Here is a 22,225-nt window from a genome sequence, read left to right on the forward strand (position 1 = left end):
GATTTCAGGCAAAAATAATTATTAGACTGCCAGCCAGAGGATCAATAAGTTGCAATAAACTAATTGAAACCAGATATATCAGTCTCCCCAACAACACTTTAGTTACACTCGCCATAGACAGTTTCAAATAAGCTTACTTTTCATTATTTTACCAGCTGCATATTTTAGTTCATGGAAGAAATAATTAAATACAAATAGACAACTTAATTTTAGTAGTGAAACAAGCTCATAGTGACAAATTGAACCATTATCTAGCTGTAAATCTGCAGCTTGTGCAAAAGAGGGACTAAACCTGTCACAATAAGCAATTAATCTCATGATCAAATAAAATGAGCTCGATAACTTCCATTCTGATGATTAGTATTTTTTGAAGGACAATTTTTCTTAAAGAGAACAATCCATTTATGGTTCCGAGTTTGTGTGGTTTTTATTCGCTTTTTATTAATTGTTCTTGGATGCGTTTTATTTTGGATATTTAAATTGTCTTCCAATGTGGAGTGGCCTTTATAAAATTAAAGTTTATTAATCTCTGAGAGGGTGAACTTACATTAGTATGCCACCATCGATATATTACTTGAAAATGGGCTCAAAAATAACATTAGCATTTATCACAATCATTTCTAGGACGATTTAATAACTTTGTAAAGGTTAAGGTAATGTCTTGAGTTAAAGACTGAAACTTAAGACATTTACTAGCTACCTGAAACTGTCATTTAAGTCTCATAATATTTGTTTTTGCCATGCTATAATTGGAAACCGATTAGTAATCCAATTTTTCATTTACCATTTTAAAATCGGATTGAGTTGAAGCTCCCAGCTGTATGACACTCCCATAACCATCGCACAGCAATGGCTGACAGCACCTATAAAGCTTTCATGAATTGTCAAATTTTCAATTGGATAAAAAAACATTGCCTGCCTGAAAGGAATGAGGGAGCGACGGCTCCGCAGTCTCAGAGGAATGGGCCATAAATAAAACGTTTGCCTCTGTTGACATATGAACCGCTGCAACTAATCAACTGGTCGTCTCTGTGAGAGAAAAAGGCCAACATCAAGGATGCTTCACCGCCTCGGTGAAAATGAGAATCATGGTTGCAGGGATGCACTTTCCCTCTTAACTGCAGCCTTCATAAAGGCTGTTTTCTCTTGTGATGCTTTTTGCTTTTGGAAGTAGAAAACGACTCATTCAGCATGACTCTGCTATATGGTTAAAGTTTCACTTGATTTTTGCCTCAATTCCTGTAAAATGTGTGTTATTTTTTTCCAACAAGTGTTCTGCCTCTGAATTACTGTTATTTTTAAATGTGCCATGCATAGAATATGTTAACACAGTAGTTTTTTTTTTTTTACTTCACATAAGGACATCAGGGAATACAGGAGAGCTTCATGTTGGTTGTTTTTACATATTTGTTAAAATTCTCACTATGTCCTGACAATATAACATAAGACGGATAATCTATGAGAAAAAAAATAAATCAAGCTCCTATGCCTCCTAAGCAGATTTATGGTGTGAATGGATGTTTTTTCTGAACTTCACAGAAGTTGCTGGTGTGTGTTTTGATGATGTTACAGTTGAGCTGGGGGTGTTGGATGAGTGGATGGCCAAGCCTCATCAGATTCAGTCTGAAGGGGGAAAATGGGCGGAGGCGTGAACACAATCTGCTCACCACCTGCTCAGCAGAGGAGAAGGGAAGGGGCTTTGCCTCTCTCACGGCTCACTCTCAAACACAGACCGGTGAGTTGTGTTTGCTTCACTGCTCAGTCTGGCGTTCCCTTTATGCAGTATGTTTCAGGGGGCTGAACGATCCATATCATGGCTGGAACGATGGCTGCAAAAGGGGGCCATGTTCATCCAACTTAACACCTGCTTCCTGTCTGGATTCACATAAGCCTCCCCCTTGAGGGCTGTCCGGCTGCTGCTACATAGACTGAACCGCTCCTCATTAGGTCCCATCTGGGCTCTGTGGAGCTACATGCAGCAGGATGAATGTGAAATTGACCAGTTCAACAATCACATTTTGCATGTCTAGATATTGTGGATTATTCCACTCCTATCTTCTCAATTCACAAATGCACACATCACTTAAAAGAGCAAACAACCTAACAAAAGACTGTTTACTTAGGACTGCAAATGCTCTTAGTATCCATCTAACTACCAGAGTTAGAGACTTTCAATAGTATTTTGTCAGATCACAACAAGACCCTTCAGCATAATTGATTGTATGTAATACACCAAACAAAACAATCAAAGTTAAATAGATTACATTTTGTTTATTGATAAAAATCTGAATCAGTCCCCTTAACTCTGATATCCCTAAATTCAATTCTTGTGCAACCAAATGCTTCCTAAAAGCATCGTTAGGCTAAATGTGTACAAGCCACACTGTTCAGATTTATGACGGTGAATTATTTACCACTTTGTCTTTATCATATAAATCACACTGAAACTTTTCTATGAGTTTGAAATGTGACACTAATACTTTAGCAGTGCTGAAAATATTCATTGCATAAAAAGTGCCTCATCATGTCTTCCTGCTCAGTTGTGTCTTGCCTTTCTGATTTAACTTGCAAATAACTTCAAGAATGCATTTAATTCAAAGTGCCGTAAACACATTAATTTCTTACACTAATCCTGAAAAGTTCAATCTCACTTTCTGCCAGGTGGTTGCATATTTAGGAAGAAAAAAACAAACAGTTTATTAAAAAAAAGGAGCCAGTGAGAAATGACAAATGAGAATAGATGATGATGTCTGCACAAACCCATGAATATTTGATGCCATGTATAGATGATAGATTACCAAGAGCTCTTTGTTAGTCTGTATAAATCAGTGATGATGCTGCGTGCATCGGCATCAATCCGATGGACCCCTGTGGAACAGGAAAACTCACAGCTTGAATCTTAAATAGCAGGGAGCCCACACTCCGCCACAAGACGTAAAAAGAACAAAGCGGAGCCTGAAGAGAAGCGCGGCTGCGCTTAAATGACAGATGGAATACAAATGGAGGTTTCACAGCTATCCGTGGCATCATCAAGCCTCTGTTTGTGTTTGATTTTCTGTCAAAAGGGGGTTTTACCAGAGTGCTATCCGACTGTCTCATTTATACCCAACAGCCTGAGACATGCGGCCGGGGAGATGACTCACATGAATACAACTCACACATGATGCAATCATCCTGGTACACTCATATTAATTATGTTGGGGACAAATTGTCCTTATATTCACACAGAGAGGACCTGAATACGTGCAGCACTACACATCTCACTCCCAATAATAGCCAGCACTGCAATCATCACCTCCACAGGGAACACGTGGGGAAGTCTATAAGATAACCGTTTGGTGGTGTGAATGGAGTCTCTGCTACAGTGTGAATCCTTTCTATTCCTCTTCATCTCTCATTTGCTTCATTTTTAATTATTGCAAACACACTGGTCTCCTTATTCCTCTCTCGCCAAAGAAGTCCCTCTCAATATGCATGGCATGCATCTGACTTATAAAAAGGGATCTTTCTGCATCAGCTTCACTATTTGTAAGGTTTGATCACTTTGCCTGAGCCCCTTTCCTGTTCAACATGATGCAACAAGCCAACAGAACTAAGTAAAAATATTTAATTATTCTTACAAAGGCTTAAAGAGCAAATATGGACCAAAACACCAGAAAAACTGAAAATATGAAAGAAGAATTTCATTATGTGTAAAGGGCATGTTTCATCTGGATCAGTAAAACAGGAATATGATACCACATGTGGACAATAGCATTGCATGTCTAACAGGACAGTATTGAAGCATGTCGATCTCTACGGCTTTTCAAAAGAAATACGTTCAGTAGATGTAAAGCTGGTTAATGGCAAAGTGCAAAAAGGATAGATTAAAACAATTCTGCTACAAAATTGTTTGTCCAGGAAAAGTGAGGAGCTATGCTGAAATTAATAAGAATAGGCAATAAAAACTGTTTTGGTTTTGGAAACATTTTTGCCCCAGAATAATCAATCAATCAAATTTTATTTGTATAGCACATTTCAGCTGCAAGGCATTTCAAAGTAATGAAACTTGATTACTAGGGAGTTAACAGCCAGACCACAATCAAGCCTCAAGCTATGGAGCATGAAGTTTATCATGTAAAAGAATGCCTTCAACACTTATGTATTCCCAAACAAAACAAATGTTCTACTAATGTTCACAGCGCAGATGAAATTCACTCTCTACCAGATAAATACAGTCATCTGTGACTCGTTTTCTCTGTATGTGAGCCAAATGAATGAGTGTGATTTTATTTCAGTATTGCAACATATCTTCCATTTATCATATGTTGTGGATAAACTGCAGAAGGACAAAGTTTGAGTGGCATGACACAATAAGTTAGCATACTGTATTAAAAACTAAATTACCATATTACAGTTCAACTCTTGGCAATAAAACAATGACTGAAAGTAGAGAAAACTGATACAACCACTGCAGTGTTTGCCAACATAAAGCTGGCTATTCAGGTGACACAGATGTTGATGCATTCATGAAGATATCACACCATATCTGAAACCTGTAAAAATGTTTAAAAATATAATTTTTGTCAAAAGAAGACATTTGCAAAATAGCGCTTTTAAATTATTCCAGACTGCCAGTTTGTTACGTCTTCAAATTCCTGCTTTCTAGGCCAGATTTCAAAAACTTTCCCCACCTTACAAACTCAAATTTGAACTGCAAAATTACTTAAACTTCCGGCTGTGTTCTTGGATGTCGTTTCCTTGCCTTTTTTTTGTTTTGACCAATTACATTTTTTTACAATTTTGATCAATAAAATTAATTTAACTGGTGTGAGCTAGAAGCTAGAACAGAACTGAGAAGGAAAAGTTATTAAAAAAATACTGATTATATCAGCTTTAACTTTAACCAAACATATTTCATTTCGATTCTGAAGGAAGTGTGTCTTTCTGTGTTTGCCAGATTCTTTTATCAATCTCCGCTTAAAACCTCCTGAATTATTAATGTCTGCGTGATACTTGAAGACGACCGGCATTCATTTGTTCTCCCTTAGGGGCCTCAGAGTGCACTTTTCCATCCCCTGTATGGGATCAAATTTTGAAAGCAACAGTACGCTGCAAAATTATCGCATTATTAAAATCTGAGAGGAAAAATGAATTCAAGCACAAGCTTGACTATAAGAACACCAATGATTTCTACAGTGCATGTGCTTGTGTCAGTTCTTTGTAAAGATATTCACACACATTGACCTTGGATACAATTTTGTATTATTGTGGTCACAAACATGGGTTTGTTTAATTGAGTATTTATCCGATAGATTTCTTCAAAGTAGAGATCCAGTTTGAAGTAGGTGTAAAATTGTTGTGTGACAAAAACTACAAATGTACATCAGCCCTATCAGCCCCTTTTTAATTAAATTAATTTATCTCAAAGGGAAGAGAGTGCTTGTGGATGTTGATGCTGTGAGCACAAAGGATCTCCAGTAGCAGTCAGTCTTACAATAAATCTGACAAGGCCTCTGACTGAGATCCTGTCATGACAGGTCAACAGCTTAATTTCTGGACAGCAGAGAAGATACTCCGCAGTAACAAGTCCTGATAAACACCATCAGCAGTTGGCAGAAACTGCTAATCTACCTCATTTGCTTTTGCCTCTCCTTTGAGTCCTAAGTGTCAAATCTCCACCTAGAAATGTTAACTTATTTTAATTGTACAAAGTTCTTTAAATGTCCTGTGAGAAAATGTGCGTTGCCCATTTATTCATAACAACCAGTACCTTCAATATCTAGAGGTTATTTTTGCAACTTACTGTCTATTAAAAGATGTCAGATTAATTTCGCTCCTTGCTACGGCGGGAGTGAAATTTATCGTAATAACCCGTTATTGACTGGAAAGCGAAACGTCTCCCCTTTCAGAAACTGTTGGAAATTTTCAGGTAGCGCAAAGTGTGGATGAATTACAGTACTGCAGATTTGGCTGTGTCCAACACATTCACACTAGAAGGGTTAAATCTCTGTCTGGCATAATGGTTGGAAAAACATTGAGAAGTATTGCGCCACCATGAGCGGTCATTTTCCAGCTGTTCTGTGAGGATCCCAAACTTTTAGGATTTCTTTCACTTCAGAATAATCCACCACTTTATGTAAAGTTTGCAACACAACAAAATGAGAAGTTTAAGTGGTGTGAATATGTTTACAATGGTCTGCACTTGTCTGGCCTTCATTCCAACTCGGTGCATTAAAGAACACGCAGCCAGGAATAATCGAGCCTTTACAGCATGTTCGTTTGGAGGAAATGTTACGCTTTTCCCCCTTCATTGAGGGCATCTCCGGTGATACTGGATTAATGGCTTTTCAGAGGCAGCGAGGTTCGTCAAGCTCCAAGGAAACAGTCTATTTTTATAAATCTAAGGTTCTGAATAACATGAGGAAATATTTCTATTTTAGAATGATGCACATATGGGTGCCTGGAAACAAGATCCACTTCCTCTCCTCTAATGAACAACGCTAATTACCATCATCACGGTCATTTACCCGACGTTATCAGATGTGGTGAGCTTTCTAACACACATCTGGCAACATTAAAAGATGGGTTTTGAAAGCTCCCAATTATGGTGCGACATATTTTTCTGACCTGCTAAAATGTCAAACGTGAATGTGAATCTGGCATTTCTTAAGGTCATCTCCCTTCTCCACTGGGTAAAAATGACATCAGCATTTCTTTCTTTCAGAACATAGCAGACAGTCAGCAACATGTTTTATTGGAAATTCATGAGATAGACCAACATGAAGTAATACATAATGGCTTATTGGAAGAAAAAGTGAGGTATGTGTTTGTATTCAGCTCCCATCCCAGGTGAATAAATCAAGTACAAACATGGGTGTCCACTTAAGCTTACAGGCTTTGAATAGAGAACAATAATCAGAATAATCCAAAAGGTCCATTGCAACTTTGGAGGAACTACGAAGACAAATCGGGTCTAAGGAGACAGTGTTGAAGTAAAAAGCCTAAGTTGCAGCTTCAGTCTACTCATGTAGGGAGCACAGCAAACATCTAAAACAAGCTTCTCTGGTCAGATGACAATACTCAGATTAGGCAGTTTTAAAGGTGATGGGGGTGTACCTAAACACAGAGTGATCTGAGGAGAAATAATATTTAAGGCAGCACAGACTTGAGACTTGAAGAAGTTAACATGAAACCATATATAGAGCTTCAATGAAATAGTTTGAGGAAAATTAGAATTCAGACCCAAATCTGACTGAATCTGCAGCAAGGACTGAAAGGTGATGTTCACAGATGTTATCCATCCAGTCTGACAACCGCAAAGCTACAGATACAATCCAGCTTTGTTCTAATTGCAGCAAAAGGTGGCTCTAATGAGGCCGAATGCAAATGCCAACCACACTTTTCAGATTTCCATTTGCAAAAAGTTGTAAAACCCATAAATCATTTCCTTCTGTTGGTCTATAACCCCCACTAAATTACATTTAAGTTTGCAGTTGTAATGTGGCAAAATGAGAAGTTGAAAGGATACGAACAATTTTGCAAAACGCAACCAGCTTAATAAAATAAATCAACAGGTCAACATGTCTGCTCACCTGACCAAGAAAGGCTTTGTGTCTGTGATTCCAGCAGAGTCCAGACTGACAGGCAGCAGGGGGAATGCAGCCTGATCGCAGCATGAATGAACAGCCTCACAAATCAAACTATAATTTCCCAAAATCATAAACGTAAAACAACAACGAACGCTGAGTTTACCACCCCGCTGACTCTACAGGAGGAACAATAGGTGTTCGAGTGGGAAGAAGAACCGATGCACCTGCTTTGGGTGTAACACTATCTGACACGTTGCCAGGAACATCATCATCATCCTCCTCAGCAGAGGCAACATCAACCCGCGCAATGAACTTTTCCATGTTCACCTCATTGTCACGCCTTCTTTACATTTAGGAAACATCGAGGTTTTCTTTACCAAGCAAACAGCAAACATTTTTCGGCGACTCACTGTTCCTCCTGCTTGCTGCGGCACACCAATCTGCCAGCGCACCCACCTCTCCCTGTTGTGCGAGTTAATAAAGACGATTGCGCCAAAAACAGCGCAATAAACCCCTTCAGTGCGCATTTAGGTCGCTGAACGGATAGTTTAAATTTCACATTGCTCACCTCTCGGAGCTTCCTGGTCGCTGGCGTTTGGCGCTGGTGATGAGGATGCTGCTTTTTTTTTTTTTTTTTTTTCCAAGAAAGAAGATAAACTCCCACCTACTCAGGAACCGTCTGACAATTATCCCTACCGCGAAGGGAGCGTATGTAAATAATCACTACCCGTTTAATTCCGTTTTGCCATGACATAAAGATTAATCTTAAGAAATTAGGAATATATTTTCAACAGTTGTATCAGCGTGTGTGTCAGTTCACAAAATGAATCAAGAAGTAAGCAAAGGATAATTCAACCCAAATGCTCAGAAACATAAAACATTTAAACATAAAAAAACATGCTGTGCTGTGTATTGGCTAATTTAAAGGCATCATAGATGTTGGTTGTTGAAATTTACAGTGAAAAGAAGCTGGTTATCATAAAAACCTTTCTTGAAAATTTCTAGAACTTTATTGAGCTTGAGCCACTTTTCAAAGGAGAAAGGAGAAAAATATAAGTTTCTTGATGGTTTAAACATCCATGTGTTTGTGTTGGGACATCATTTTAAATCCCATATACATATACATTTTAGTTTGTGGTTGTAAAACGGGTGAAAAAAGTCCAAAGAATATGAACACTTTGCAATAAGTGCTCTCCAAGTTTTACAAGTGGACTGGAACAAATCATGACAGTCCCTGAACCCATCATCATTTTAACACCTGGCTCATTAGCGTGGTTATACCTTTCTCAGCCAGTAAACTGAGAGGCAACTGTGAATTAATATATTGTTGATCTAAGAAATCTTCTTAATCCTGTGATTAAGCATTTTTATCCATATTGATCCAGATAGTGAACTGGGTGCATCCCATCAGCATGGGGTGAAACTTCAGTGCTCAAAACGAGCACTGAGCAGAAGACTTTGTTTCATGTGAAGCAGCTTTCTTCACCACTACAGCTAACTTCATGAGGGTAGCTCTCTTTTGGAAAAAAAATAGCTCTCATCCCCAGAGCACAGAGTAAAAATATTGTAGGATCAGTGCAAACAATCCCTTATGAGTCAGTTTATGTTTAATTCTGTTTAATTGTATTTGTCACTGCTTTGCAGGTGCTGTCCTACTGGATGGACATGATCTGCAAGAAAATGAGCTCACTCAACAATAAAGCGGTGAGAATAAAGATTACCTTGCAACGTGCAATATGTTAAGTGCATTATGGATTTTATTGGGTTGCATCCCAAAATACCTTTAATACACAAACCATCCTTGGTGTAGAATCATTGTTAACATTTTATATCCCACTAGTCACCATTTCTGCCATAAGCCTTTTCTGAACGCAGAGGATGGTGGAGTAATATATGCACAGTTGGACAACAGTGATGAAGCATGGCAGGTGGGTCACAGCAGAGCTGTTACCACAGGTTAGAAATCATACACTGAGTAAAGGTCTTATTTAGAATATAGTTTGTAAAAAGCAGGAAGAAGAGGCGCTTTGTGTTTTCATCAGTTATTTGTGAAGCTCTAATGTGTGTTGAAATATTTCTCCAGACTCACAGAAAGCCGTTGTATGAACTTGTTTCTTGTGTGTCAGAATAGAGAGCAGTCTTGTATCCAAGGTGATATCATCTTGTTTTGATGGTGATGCTATATTCCATTTGTAGGGCCCCTTACTGACAGCTCCTGTGAAGAGGCTACATAACTGAGGCTGTATTGCCACCTACTGGGGTGTTCTTGTATACAGACTTTTCAGATGTAATCCAAACATCCACCATGTCACACTGTTATCACTGTATCAGTTAAATCAGAGCTTTCCCTTTGTAGATATTTTAAAACCCTTCAAACGTCTTCATAACCTTTGATGAGCTACACAAACATTCAGTAGCTTAGTTGTGAAGTGGAAACATGATTTTCAAAACCTTCTACAAATAAAATCTGTAAAGTGTGGTGTGCATTAATATTTAGCCCCTCCATCTTTATGCTCCTACTCTTAAATAAAATGCTTCATTGGAATGCTTAAATTTTGGATTACAAGGCCATTACTCTACTCACTGATCCCCCAGCCACTCCACAGTGAAAAGAAGAGCAAATAATTACTTCCAGATGTCACCTATTTATAATAATATATAATAACTAGAGTTGAGTACATGCAAGTTGAATGTGAACCAAATGAAAAAATAAAATAAAATAATTATATAATGCTATAATCAACCTTCTTATTAATAATAATCATCATAATATTGATTATCATTATTATTTGTATTTTGGTAATTATAATTATCATTCTTAGCAGTATTATTAGTAGTAGTGGCAACGACTTAATACATATTTTTAAAAAAATAATCTAAATTATTATTCTTCATTTATTTCATCTTTTAACTTTGGGATCCAGATTCCTCTGTGGGTCTGAAAACACCAAATTACAGGTTTAAATGATTTACAAAGAATTTTTAAAAACGCTGCTAAGAACATATTTCTCAGAATTTTTTTGGTGTTTTTACTATTTTTTTTAATAAGGAGATAAAGATAGCATGAAGGTTGTTCAGATTGTTTGTATTATCAAACCATTATTAAAAAGTCTTAAATATCCCTCGTGCACTTCATGCAGAAGCTAGATTAAAAATTTTAGTCAAAATTTGGTTTGTCAGAAACAGGAAATGTTGGTAATCTTTCATTTAGATCCTCTTAAAAGTACAAAAGCAAGTCAAGTTCATAAAGAAAATATTAGGATAACAGACGTACCCAGACCAGCAGGGGGCGGTAGACAAACAAGCAAACACCTCAGCGATGACGGTCCTTAACGTGGCTGAATAGAGACATCTTCTTATCTGCGCTTGAAAGAGGCAGCAGGGCACCGAGCCGAGGCTCCGTGGTGCTGAAAGGACAGCTCCCCCGCTTTCTGACAGCTGCAGGTAGGCTCATCTGTCGCCATGGAGATAAATTAGACAAAATAAAGTGATCGTCGTCATCACCGGCAACACTACACATCATTCTGCAGGGAATTAGAAAGCATAGATGAGGCGTAAATGTGCGTTTGACACGACATCCTATCACGCTGTTTAGGTATGAAATAGATAGATTTAGGTTTAAAGTGTTAATTTTAGTCTGAAGGTTTTTATATCCAAAGTTCGCTCCTGCTGTAGGTCAGTAGACCTCTGAAACAAGGATGAGATATTCTTAGTATTCTCAGTGGCACCTGAGAGTCCCTAGATCCTCATTTGCTCAGAAATTAGTTCCTGTCGTCCGCGGAGTTGTGTTTTCTTCACTCAATCTTTGTAGGAAAAAACCCCCAAACTGTGTCATTTAAACGTAAACTCTGTAGTTTAAACTCAAATAGAACTATTGTCTGGAAAATGAATACACTCAATAATGTTAAAGAACTTGTTTCTATACTAAACTATGCATTTTTGCACTGAGAACATATTCAGCCCTATGAACGAGTGATTTTTTTTATAACCACCTTTCAGTGCACATCTAGCTGCGAGTCTTTAGGAGTTTGCTGTACCTGCTGTGCACGTCTGTGGACGTAAATATGTTCTCCAGTTCTTCTTTTCCAAATGGGTTTAGTCCGGTTGGATGGAAGTGGCTTTGAGCACCAATTCTCACGTCTTGACACAGATTCTTAATTGAATAGAGGTGTGGACTTTGACTGGACCATTTTCCTCACTGGTTTCAAGTCCTGCAGTTGCTAACAGGTTTTCTTTCAGGCTTGCTCTGTATTTAGCTCCATCAGTCTACCAGGTTTCATGGTAGAGGCTGTGTTTCATGGCATTTTTGCTTTAAAGCTAATAAGTAAAATTTTGGTTTCATCTCTGCAGAGCATCTTTTCTTTCTCTACTTTAGACAAACTTCTTATGACTTTGCTTCTTATATGTGAGATGACAAAGCTTTATATATCGTTTGATAAACTAACCCTAAATTTCTCAATAACTCCACTCTTGACCTGTTTGGCAATTGGCAGCTCTTGATTATATTTAGAGGTTTAAGGAGCAACTAAGAACAATTTACATCACAATTTTCTCAGTTTTTTTAAAGGTATTTATTTTTCTTCCAGTTGAGTTACTCACTAAGTTGTTCTGTTATTAACTAGATATATTATTCCAATTTCTTTTGTTTATTGTCTCCTTTGCTCTCACACAGATATGTTCACCCGGATGTTAAAGCTGAGACTGCTTAATGCCGTAGCGCCTGCGTACTTCTTTGCAGCTACAACAGCCACATTTATTTTACACTTTTGCCTCTTCATCCCGACAATCTTCCCCAACCCGGACACGTCGCTGAGGAGCTCCACAGCCCTTCACGCAACTGTTTTCCTTTTCCTGATGTTTAACGCTTTGGGGAATTACATAATGACAATCAAATATCCGGCCGAGAGTGACAACGAGATTGCGATTCCCGTGTGTTCGCCAAGTTGCTCGGACAAAGTGGATTCCCACTACCTCCTTAATGGCCGTCATTTCTGCAAACTGTGCAGGAAGGTCATTTTCAGGAGGGATCACCACTGTTTTTTCACTGGAAACTGCATCGGCAACAAGAACATGCGGTACTTCATAATGTTCTGCATCTACACATCATGCGTATGCATGTACTCTTTGGTTCTTGGCGTGGCTTTCCTGACAGTAGAGTACTCCATCTCCTTTGAGAACCCGCTGACCTTCCTGACCCTCCTACCTCTCTCCACCGCCTACTTCTTCATGGGTGAGTTTTCTACTTTAATCCGATGAGGAACCACTTTTACTGTTTTTTGCTTCTGAATTCATGTAATCCTTTCTCTCGTAGGCACAATCCCCGGCCTGCAGCTGTTCCTAGTGCTGATGCTCTACGTATGGTTGGGCATTGGCTTGGTGTGTGCAGGTTTCTGCTGCCAGCAGGTGCTGCTGGTGGCCCGGGGACAGACCTGGTGTCAGATGCAGAGAGGGGAGCTGGTGGATAACCGCAGCCCCTGGAGAGCAAACCTCAAGGATGTTTTTGGCGCCCGCTGGATCCTTGGTCTTATTCTGCCTGTGCAAACAGTGGAGATGTACTCTGAAGACACAGATGGACTCAAGCAAGACTGACAGTTGTCCATTTGTCTCAGTAAGAGCCACTCTTAGGTCAACCCGTTGTTCATTTTGCAGAAAATAGTTTTTCGACATTTACTGTAGGTGGAAATTAATTTTTAATCTGTATGGATGCTTTACGATGTTTGAAATTTACAATAAGATAGTTGGTAGTTTCATCCTCTTACAGGTAGGAACCATATAAGCAATGTGAAATAAGTGCTTAGTATAAATGTTTATTCTTAAAAAGGCATTTCTAAAGGCAATACTAGGAAACATTTGTTATGTTGTACCTTCCTCCAGAGTCTGGAAAACCGATCATCATCGGTTTTCATCCAATCAGTAGTCTGACTATACAGCATCCTCCCAACATATCTGTAACCTTAGTAAAGATGTGTAAAAAGGCCTTAAAATAAATACAGCTTTTATTGCAATAGCATAATCCTATACTGAATATTTAAGATAAATGCAACCCGTCCTCTCAGCCATGCCATAAGATTGATTTTGTATCCGGTTAGTGATTATGCAGCTTTTCCTTTGAAGCCTTTCACTTTAACAGGGTTGCCAGGGTCTTTGGAAGCGATACAGGCCTGTAGCACCATAGACACTTAATCAGAGGAACAGACGCTTGTCCACATATATTTTGTTTCAAACTCATGCTTGTTACAAAAGACTCCGTCTTAAGGACATGGATCCTTTAAACTCTCTGTAATCTTTAATAAAGCTGAGGTACTGATATTTGTAAATGTAAAGACAGAAAAAGTAAATTCCTAGATTACATCCCAAATTTCCGTGTTAAACTTTTGAAGTGTTTGTGTCGTTTAGGTTTCAAGTAGCCACTTTCTGACTGAAGCTCAGCACATGTCTGCCTTACACGAATGGCATATTTTTTGTGTCTTTCCTATTCTAAATAGATGAGAGAAGTGATAGCATGTAAATATTTTTCCCCCAAAAAAGTAAAAAGTGCCACACCTGTAATTTTATTAATTCTAGATGCATGATCTCCCTTCAAATAATCATTTTACTAAATGTTTAAAGTGCTGTGACTCAAGGCCTCACTTTTACACATCTCTGTTTGGCATTAAAATAAGCGAGGTGGGTGCTGTGTTTTACAACAAGCAGGTTTCCAAGCAATATTATGCGTTTGCATTAGGACACCCAGGTGACTTTGCTTGCTTTTAAAGCTTTGTGCTGTGTAACTGCCAGTACCATGCAGTGTTCTGAGATTATCTTTCCTAACCCTAATTTGATTCTACAGTTTGACATTCAGGAAACCAGGGACAGTTTTCACTGTTAAATTAAGGGCTAACAGATGAAGAAAGAGTTCATCGGCAGCATAAACAGCCAGACTCCGCAAGACTGCTTGAGTCGAGCCTGGAGACATTTTCTACTCACACTAATGTTTTTCTGAATTAAAATTGTTGAAGGAAATGGAGATTATAATATCCAGGGTATTATTCACAATGTGCCATGCTTATAGGCGAAGATTTGGTATCTTCTTCCTCTGCTAATGACAGGATAAGCAGCATTAGAACAGGATTTTTTTTTCCCAGTTTCTGATGCGTCTACAGCTGCTTAGACAAAGGTTGAGGGCGTTTTGGTATTCAAGCATAATTTTGGAGACAATGTTGCATATTTGTGTATTGCAATAAAGGTTTAACTGATTTAAAACCACAACAAGCGGCTACTTTTTTCACTTTTACTAATGACACATCATTAGCTAGAAAAATAACAAGAGGAAATTATCTCAAACAGTTTAACACTTGACAAAGACAAAACAGAATGCACAAGTCACAAAACCAAGCAACAGCAGAGTAAAAAAAGAAAACCCCATCCTCTTAACTTTAAATATGATCAATATCTTGCCAAAAACCAATGATTAATTAAAGATTTAAACAGAATTACAACAGAGGTTTTAAAAGACTATAAATTTTAAATATGAAGGTTTTCACAATATAAAGCAACTCAGAAAGTAACATCTCAGTAGATCATCCAAAAAAAAAAAATCTGGAGTTCTTTGAGTACATTCAACTTCCCTCCACGTGATAAAAAGATTTACAAAACTAAGCTGAAAATCTAAGCACAGAAATATGAAGCACAAACATGAATAGACTTAAAAAGGCACAGGCATTAAGATAAATATTTAGATTCACATTATTTCTTCGATACACAATGCTCAAATGAATAAATCTGGGACCAAAGTGCAAGTCTAAAGTTGTCATGTTTTTTGCCAGAAAGCCTTTTATCGAGATTTAAAAAGCAAACATTTACAGAAAGAATAGTGATGGCAACAAAAGATCTCAAATCTAAACAATCATATGGCTACAGCACTTTCATTGCTACATTTCTGTTCAGTATCAACAGAGTTCTTTTAAAAAAAAGAAAAAAAAGAAGATGGAGTAAATTTCACCATGAAACTGGCAAACATCTCCATGTCACTTCTTAAGATTATTCATACCTCTTCCTTAAATTTTTGGTCACAGTTATGAGGAATAAATAATACCAACAGTAAATATGTCTAAAACGTGAGGAACAAAAAAAATATATATATATATATATTTTACTACCATCCACTGATGTTTTCTTGGTAAATAAACCATAATGGGAAAAGAACCAAAACAGTGGCAGAAATAATCCGATGAAATTATCAAATGCATAATAAAGATGAAACTCGATGAACCATTTTAGTGTCAGAAAAATAAATTCAGTCACTAATTAAAATTATTAGTGACTGAATAGTTTTTGTAACAAAGGTGATCAGCATCACCATTTTAAAACTTACAAAGGTTTCCAAGAAGAAACTTTAATTTTGGTTTTCAATGAGCTGCTGAGGGAAACTGTCTTGGTAACCAATCATCATCAGAATCCCTCACTAAACTCAACCTCCAATATTTAAAGATAAAAGATAAAACTATTGTTATGCCTTTAAAGTAAATGAAAAGAAACAAGCAATTTTAAATATTTAAAGTTGGTGCTGCTCATGGATTCCAGAAGTAGCTTGGAAAATCACAAAAAAAACCCCAGATTTCATACAAGTAGATTTACACATATCAAAGCTATTCCAGTCACATACTCTGCGTATTAAAGGGTAAAACGACCACATCCCCTACATGCATTTTGCATTCCTCCATCACATGCACAGATGATTTCTACAACCTGGACGGCTGACGTATGTCACTGAAGATTTTGATGCGGCCCAGGTAGAGGACAGATTGCGACTAAATGCAACCTGAAAAATCTGAGCAAGGAGATTTTTACTGTCCATGCTTTCAATTACTAAAAGGAAACCATGCTCGATAACAATATTTATTACTTTTGGAGTATGGTGTCATTTCACCTTGTTTAAAGGCAGGGGTATGCTTTTAAAAATCTGTTTGATGTTTAACAAAATAATTGTTCCATGAAAGCAATTAAAACCTGATGAGACATATTGCTTGAAAATGTAAAGCTTTGCAACTGCAAAATTTATTGGATCTGTTATCCGTTAATGGTAAAACCAAATGTTTATGCTAGTATTTGGATATGATGTGACAGAAAACTGTCAAGTTTTTAAATTAGGTTATCGCTTAAACTCACATGAAGTTTCTGAGAATTTTCCACCGCTTTATAACCTTAATTGTCAGATCTTAAGTCTGCCACTCAAATGTGGTTTTTATGTACCTTTTTTTATTTTTAATCACAGTCTATTTAAAGTGCACAGCTTGAAAAACAATATATAAAAGTTATTCAAATTTTAGTCATCGCATGACTAATTGGAGTCATATCGACTCCATTTGAGGCTTTCCTACTTAAGCTATATTTTGGACAACGTATCTGTTGTCAAGTAAAACAGATACAGCTGTGTACCTCAAGTTATTTCTGAGCAAGTTGAGCAGGACACAATCAATATTAACATAGCCCATGTAATACTGATTACATGTTACATGTCATTTTCCTGCAATTAAAGTTACTGAGGCATTTTACCGACTTGCTGTTATATCAGGGACAAAAAAAAAAAAAAAAAAAAAAAAGAAAACATCCCTGACGCAGAAACCTTGACGAAAAACATTAGTGACCTCTGTCTGTTACTGCATCCACCGATGCAATACAATACTCTGCAGATTGTTTCAGACAGGGTGAAGAGGTGAAAAGCTGCAATCTGATTTAGATAAGTCACAATCTGTTTGCCTGTCCTCGTTCTGAAGTGAAGCCACGCACTTTGTTTAGAAAATGCACACATTTATCAAAAACCAATCAGTTAGCTGGTTTCAGCACTTGATATGCTGTCTTTTTAGCTTGTAGTGACCCAGTTCACCCAGCTCTTTTCTCCCAGTGTAATTCAACTGCTATGACTATTCACACTTTAATACATAAGGCATTTGCTCATGCATTTAACAAGAATTTGAAGTTTATAGTAAAAATAAAAAAGCATGTTGACCTGTTAGAGATGTATGACAGACATCAGACATCCGTCTGGCTAATCTGCTATAAGGCATGCGTTTTTTAGGCATTTGACACCGACAGCCAGAAAGCCCCGCTGCAAGTACCACTTTCATCCATTTCGCATCAGAGGCAGATATTTTGTTAAAGGCAAGGGTTTGAAACGTAAGCATGCTTCCAAACTCCCGTTGATTACAGAGGCTGTGCTTCAGATTCATGTCAAACCAGCAGTGCTAAATGTTTCAGGATTCCTGGTTTCTACACTGTGCTCTGCAGAAGTAATAATTTCCCCTCAACTTTCTAACATTTTGTCGTATGTGGCAAATAACTGTGGATGGCAACAACAGACAATTCTGAGATTTGTGTGGTGTGCATATGAATTCAAACCTTTTAGTTTTACATTAACACGTAAGTTTTCTTTTGCTCCCATTCCAGCTCATTAAAAAGGTCTAGGGGCACAAATATTAACTGACCTTTTGAAAAAAATAAAATAAAATACAAACCCCGACATATTATATTTTTTGATAAATATTTACAACAGGAAATTTGTTGTAATTTTTAAAGAGCAACTATTTTATTCCTAATCTATTTTTAGGTTTTGATATAAAGAAAAACACGAATCTTTTTCAAAAAGGTGATGGCTACATTTTTGTATACTAGATATTGTGATATTTGCACAACATAAGAAAAATACATCAAAATAAAAATGACTGGTACTTTTAGTATCATCCTGTTGTGGAAATTAAATTAAATCATTGAATGAAAACAGCTAAAAACTTTATTGTTGTTATATCCATTTTTAAATCAGCCGTTTCTTAATCATTTTTAGTCAAAGTGTTTAGAACCAATGTAGAAGAACCAGTCGAGGCTCCGGAGCCACAGGCTGCAGACTCCTGGTCTAGAAGATAAAATTCCAATAACAAGTTGCTGTTTGTTGTTATAAAGTGACAAAATGTATTAAAGTTTCAAGGGGTGTGTGAACTTCTGCAAGGCACTGTCCACCTACAGCCACCTGATAAAATGGTGAAAGCTGAGCTGTGTTTGTCATAACAATGTGACACATTCAGCATCTGATGACCTCTTTATTAATCCTCCTGAAATCAGATTTAGAACTGCTGGTTACGTCCACAAACAAGTTACGCTACGACACTCTGAGCTTTAACCCCGAACTGCTCCTTTTCTGTGTCCTGCAAAGACGCCTGGAGTTTAGTCAAGAGCTGCTGATCCCCGCTGCTCAGTGCTTCGAGCAGCAGAGCCGTTTGCTCCTGCAGCAGGTGCAGCTGGCCCTGCGTGCGCTTGTTTTCTTTGATCAGTTGCTTTGTGCGCAGCGTAATCCCTAGCAGGCCAGACTTGTTGAGGATGTTGTAGGTATTGCTGAAACGCTTCAGTTTGTTGCTGTGCATTGAGATGGGATCCTGAAATTTCTCTGCAGGCATGCTGCCATCATCAGATACGCTCCTCAGCTCCTCATATGTGAAGTTGGCTAATGAGCTGGTTTCTGTTGCTGCGGTCAGAAATTTGTCAGAATCTTGCTCCTGACTCTCAGCAGCGTGAGATTTGTTGCTTGATGCTTCAAAGTTGCAGGCAGCTTGAGCTTGCATCTGCAGATCTGACAGTGGGCTGTGGGAGTTGTCAGGCCTCTGGGGGTCATGGCGTCTCCTCTGTCGCTGCTCATATGCCACCGTTCCGTTTGCAGTCAGCCTAGATGTTTCCACTCTCTTAGAGGGTGAATCCACTGGGTAAGGGGCAATTCTGGGGTATGACTTGAGGATAGGACTGTAGCTTTTTGATTGTCGCATGCCGTCAGAGCGAGCTTTCGGAGAGCAGTTTGTGCCATTCGATACCAATGGCTGAAGAAGAACCATCTGAGATTGGGGCATCACTTCCATTGATGAAGGAAAGCCCCACTGTTTCTCTGGTGGAGCCATTGGTGATGGCTGGAGACAGAAAAAAATCATATTAAATTTACTTTGTAACACCAGTTTAGTGGGTGATAAACATAAAAAAACTGTTTAACCATTGAGAAATGGTCAATAATACAAAAAGAGTTCTGTGACTTAACATCCTTGGTTGTCACAATGATACAACAAAAATCACATTTTACTATTCTGATGATTGCAATCAGATGATTTTTTTTTTGCTCATCACCAATCAGTAAACACGGTATCCCTAAATGCTAACAAGCTGCTAACAACAACACTCTTGCTGCTACTGCGCAATTTAAATGGCTGCTTCTCAAGGTTCCCTGATGATATTATACGATGGAGGAGGGAAGTGGAGGAAAGATTGAACTAACAAGTTGAAAAACCTAAGACACACAAAACGCTGGCAATTTGAACTACCAACACAAATCCCTGTCTGATCAATTGGCTGATTAGTATAGTGTGTAACACTATCCTTGTGGGAGATCCTGAATTTGATCCCCAGCAGAGGATCATTTTATTAATAGTAGCTGCCAAATAAGCTGATTTAATAAGCCTGATCTTAGAGTTTACAGTTAGGAAACAACAGGAGCAACAGACTCCAGGACAACTGTGCGTGTTTGCATGTAGCTGCAGCATGCGGGCAGGTCTGAACATCCACCATCTGAGCAGTACAAGACCAAGCGGTATTTTACACAATTTGTTGTGTGTGTCAGAAATAAATGGCACTTAAAAGAGGATTTGAATTCACTTTCTTTTCTCTTCAATGACCTTCAGCCAGATAGATTATGCTGAAGTCAAATGAAATTTATTTACCAGTCAGACAATGGTACATGAGTTGGATGGAACAAAATCAGAGGTGAATCAGAACAGGGCTAAAATTGATTAACAGAATCTCTTTACAAGAAGTGTTTAGATGGTGCATGTTGTTCTATTTTACCTGTTTTAGGACAAAGTTGTTCATAATGATCATTGGAGACAGTCCAGGATATGAACCTCCTACCAAGGCCACCTGCTGACCAGCTGGTTCCTGCCCGATTATCGACCCATTCCTTCCAGTATCTTCCGAGTCTGTGACCTCCACTGCACTGAGGTACTCCGAGCTGGCATCTGACAACGAGACATATGGGTCTGATCATGCTTTAAAGTCAACAGGTTTGTACTTTATGCTGTGTTCAGAGAGGCAGATCATTAGAACTATGAACAACTCAGACACAGATACGTGAGTCTTCACCATGAAGAACAGGACAGAACGAACCTAATGATGGAGGCTGAATCAAATTCAGGTCAGCCTTGATCATATAAATGAAGGTCATCGCCTGCAGAGCTCAGTGCACATTCTGAGTGTGAACTAGATCTCCACATTTGATTTGGGTTGACTACTTTTCTCTCAAACAAATGTAGTTTCTAATAATAGAACTGGTCATTTGAACACACAAGTCAATAAAATGAAATACTGGCTTTAGCAACATAAGCAGGTATTCTGATGTTCAATGCTTAAACTATCCAATTCTTCAATATTTCTTACGTTTCACAAGATAATTTTTGCTCTTGTGTAAACTAAAATAATAATAATATATATTAAATGAAAACACAGTCTCAAAAACTGGAAGTTTATTACAAATATTTAAACACCCTCTGTTACTGAGACTGATCTAGTTTTTGAAAACTCAGCAACAGGTTATTTGATAATATTTTATCATGATTATTTAATGCTAAATATGTTGAGTATTTACAATGCAGGAATCTAAGAGATACAGTAGCAAACTAAGTGCATACCTAAGAAGCAATGTAGCTCTAAACCATTTTAAATCCAAGTGATATTTCACAGGTGTTGCAAATTTCTTTTGGATACTTCAATGTGCACAGAGGCAATAACATCAGATCATGTAATGCAGACAAACCTGAGAAGCCCGAATCTCTTTCCAGGTCTTGTTTGGACATTCTCATCTGTGCTGTCGTTGTAAATGGTGGCAGTCTTTGTGTGTTCAGTTTGTTAAAACTGCTCATTTTGGAATCCACTGGAAAAAAAACACAATGGGAAGTTAAATAGTACCAATATTTTTTTCTCTCGATCAGGAAAGGTGTTGCAAGTTATCTCTTGAATTTAGGGTTTGACAAATCAAAGACAAAACTGGAGGGCTTTAATTTGACTCACAAAACATAAGGAAAGTTTATTCCTAACCTACTACAAGTAGTTAAGTGTCTTGGGCTAGACAAGGCATGCCTTAAAAATGGTGTCTTTGTACTGCTCACATATGAATGTGAGCAGTACAAAGATAGCAAAAACACTAAATAAGTCATAGAGGGTATAAAGTATCAAAATCACAAATATTATTCTTTGCTAAATTATTCATAAGTATCACTAAATTAACTGTAAAAATGAATGAATGAATTACATATTTCAAATGACAAATTTAGTAAATAATTAAATTAAGACATGGAGCTCATTTTAACATAATTCATTATTTTGATGCTTCTTTGTAACAGTACCCTTAAATATATTTAAATGCACAATGTAGCTCATCAGACAGGCATTAAGGTATTCAAGACAATACTGAATTATTGTCTTGAATAATTCAGTAATAGGTCCATCCCCAAACTTTATCAAAAGGCAGACAGATATAATAAAATCTGGATGTACTTCAAAAATACATCCTTAAAACAATAAAATACAATGGAAAAGATATGAATGCTATTTCAACAACAAATATTAGAGCCACATTTATTAATATATATATA

At 37.7% G+C, this 22,225-nt stretch overlaps 3 protein-coding genes across 6 annotated transcripts in view; 1 reads left to right on the forward strand and 2 right to left on the reverse strand.

Annotated features, from left to right (window-relative positions):
- tmem63c (transmembrane protein 63C) overlaps positions 1-8,241 on the reverse strand; it is a 33,607-nt gene extending 25,366 nt beyond the window's left edge. Inside the window, exons 1-2 of one of the 4 annotated variants that reach the window (XM_017302608.1) lie at positions 7,958-7,978; positions 6,111-6,112 (exon numbers count right to left, since the gene is read on the reverse strand). Coding sequence is in view for 1 of the 4 variants with exons in the window: in XM_008400207.2 (XP_008398429.1) it covers positions 7,575-7,702 (128 nt within the window). In the remaining 3 variants the exon portion in view is untranslated. The other 3 variants (XM_008400207.2, XM_008400208.2, XM_008400210.2) reach the window with 3 other exon arrangements.
- A 2,615-nt stretch (positions 8,242-10,856) lies between these two features.
- Positions 10,857-15,684, forward strand: zdhhc22 (zDHHC palmitoyltransferase 22). Its single transcript, XM_008400204.2, has 3 exons — positions 10,857-11,015; positions 12,244-12,801; positions 12,883-15,684. Exons 2-3 carry the CDS (start codon positions 12,246-12,248, stop codon positions 13,158-13,160), a joined length of 834 nt encoding a protein of 277 aa, XP_008398426.1. The 5' UTR covers positions 10,857-11,015; positions 12,244-12,245; the 3' UTR covers positions 13,161-15,684.
- cipca (CLOCK-interacting pacemaker a) lies at positions 14,885-21,499 on the reverse strand. The gene is made up of 3 exons (XM_008400206.1): positions 21,388-21,499; positions 20,424-20,593; positions 14,885-19,498 (listed from the first exon to the last, which is right to left on the reverse strand). Exons 1-3 carry the CDS (start codon positions 21,491-21,493, stop codon positions 18,698-18,700), a joined length of 1,077 nt encoding a protein of 358 aa, XP_008398428.1. The 5' UTR covers positions 21,494-21,499; the 3' UTR covers positions 14,885-18,697.
- Between the last annotated feature and the right edge of the window lie 726 nt (positions 21,500-22,225).

Source organism: Poecilia reticulata, linkage group LG22 (assembly GCF_000633615.1).
Source record: "Poecilia reticulata strain Guanapo linkage group LG22, Guppy_female_1.0+MT, whole genome shotgun sequence".
NCBI lineage: Eukaryota > Metazoa > Chordata > Actinopteri > Cyprinodontiformes > Poeciliidae > Poecilia > Poecilia reticulata.

Bases quoted from the DNA above. Each gene is read 5' to 3' on its own strand.
- zdhhc22 (XM_008400204.2), top strand. From the start codon at position 12,246: ATGTTCACCCGGATGTTAAAGCTGAGACTGCTTAATGCCGTAGCGCCT. The intron at 12,802-12,882 runs GTGAGTTTTCTA...TTTCTCTCGTAG, and splicing joins CACCGCCTACTTCTTCATGG to GCACAATCCCCGGCCTGCAG.
- cipca (XM_008400206.1), bottom strand. From the start codon at position 21,493: ATGAGCAGTTTTAACAAACTGAACACACAAAGACTGCCACCATTTACA. The intron at 20,594-21,387 runs GTTTGTCTGCAT...TCTCGTTGTCAG, and splicing joins AAGAGATTCGGGCTTCTCAG to ATGCCAGCTCGGAGTACCTC. The intron at 19,499-20,423 runs GTAAAATAGAAC...TTCTGTCTCCAG, and splicing joins ACAACTTTGTCCTAAAACAG to CCATCACCAATGGCTCCACC.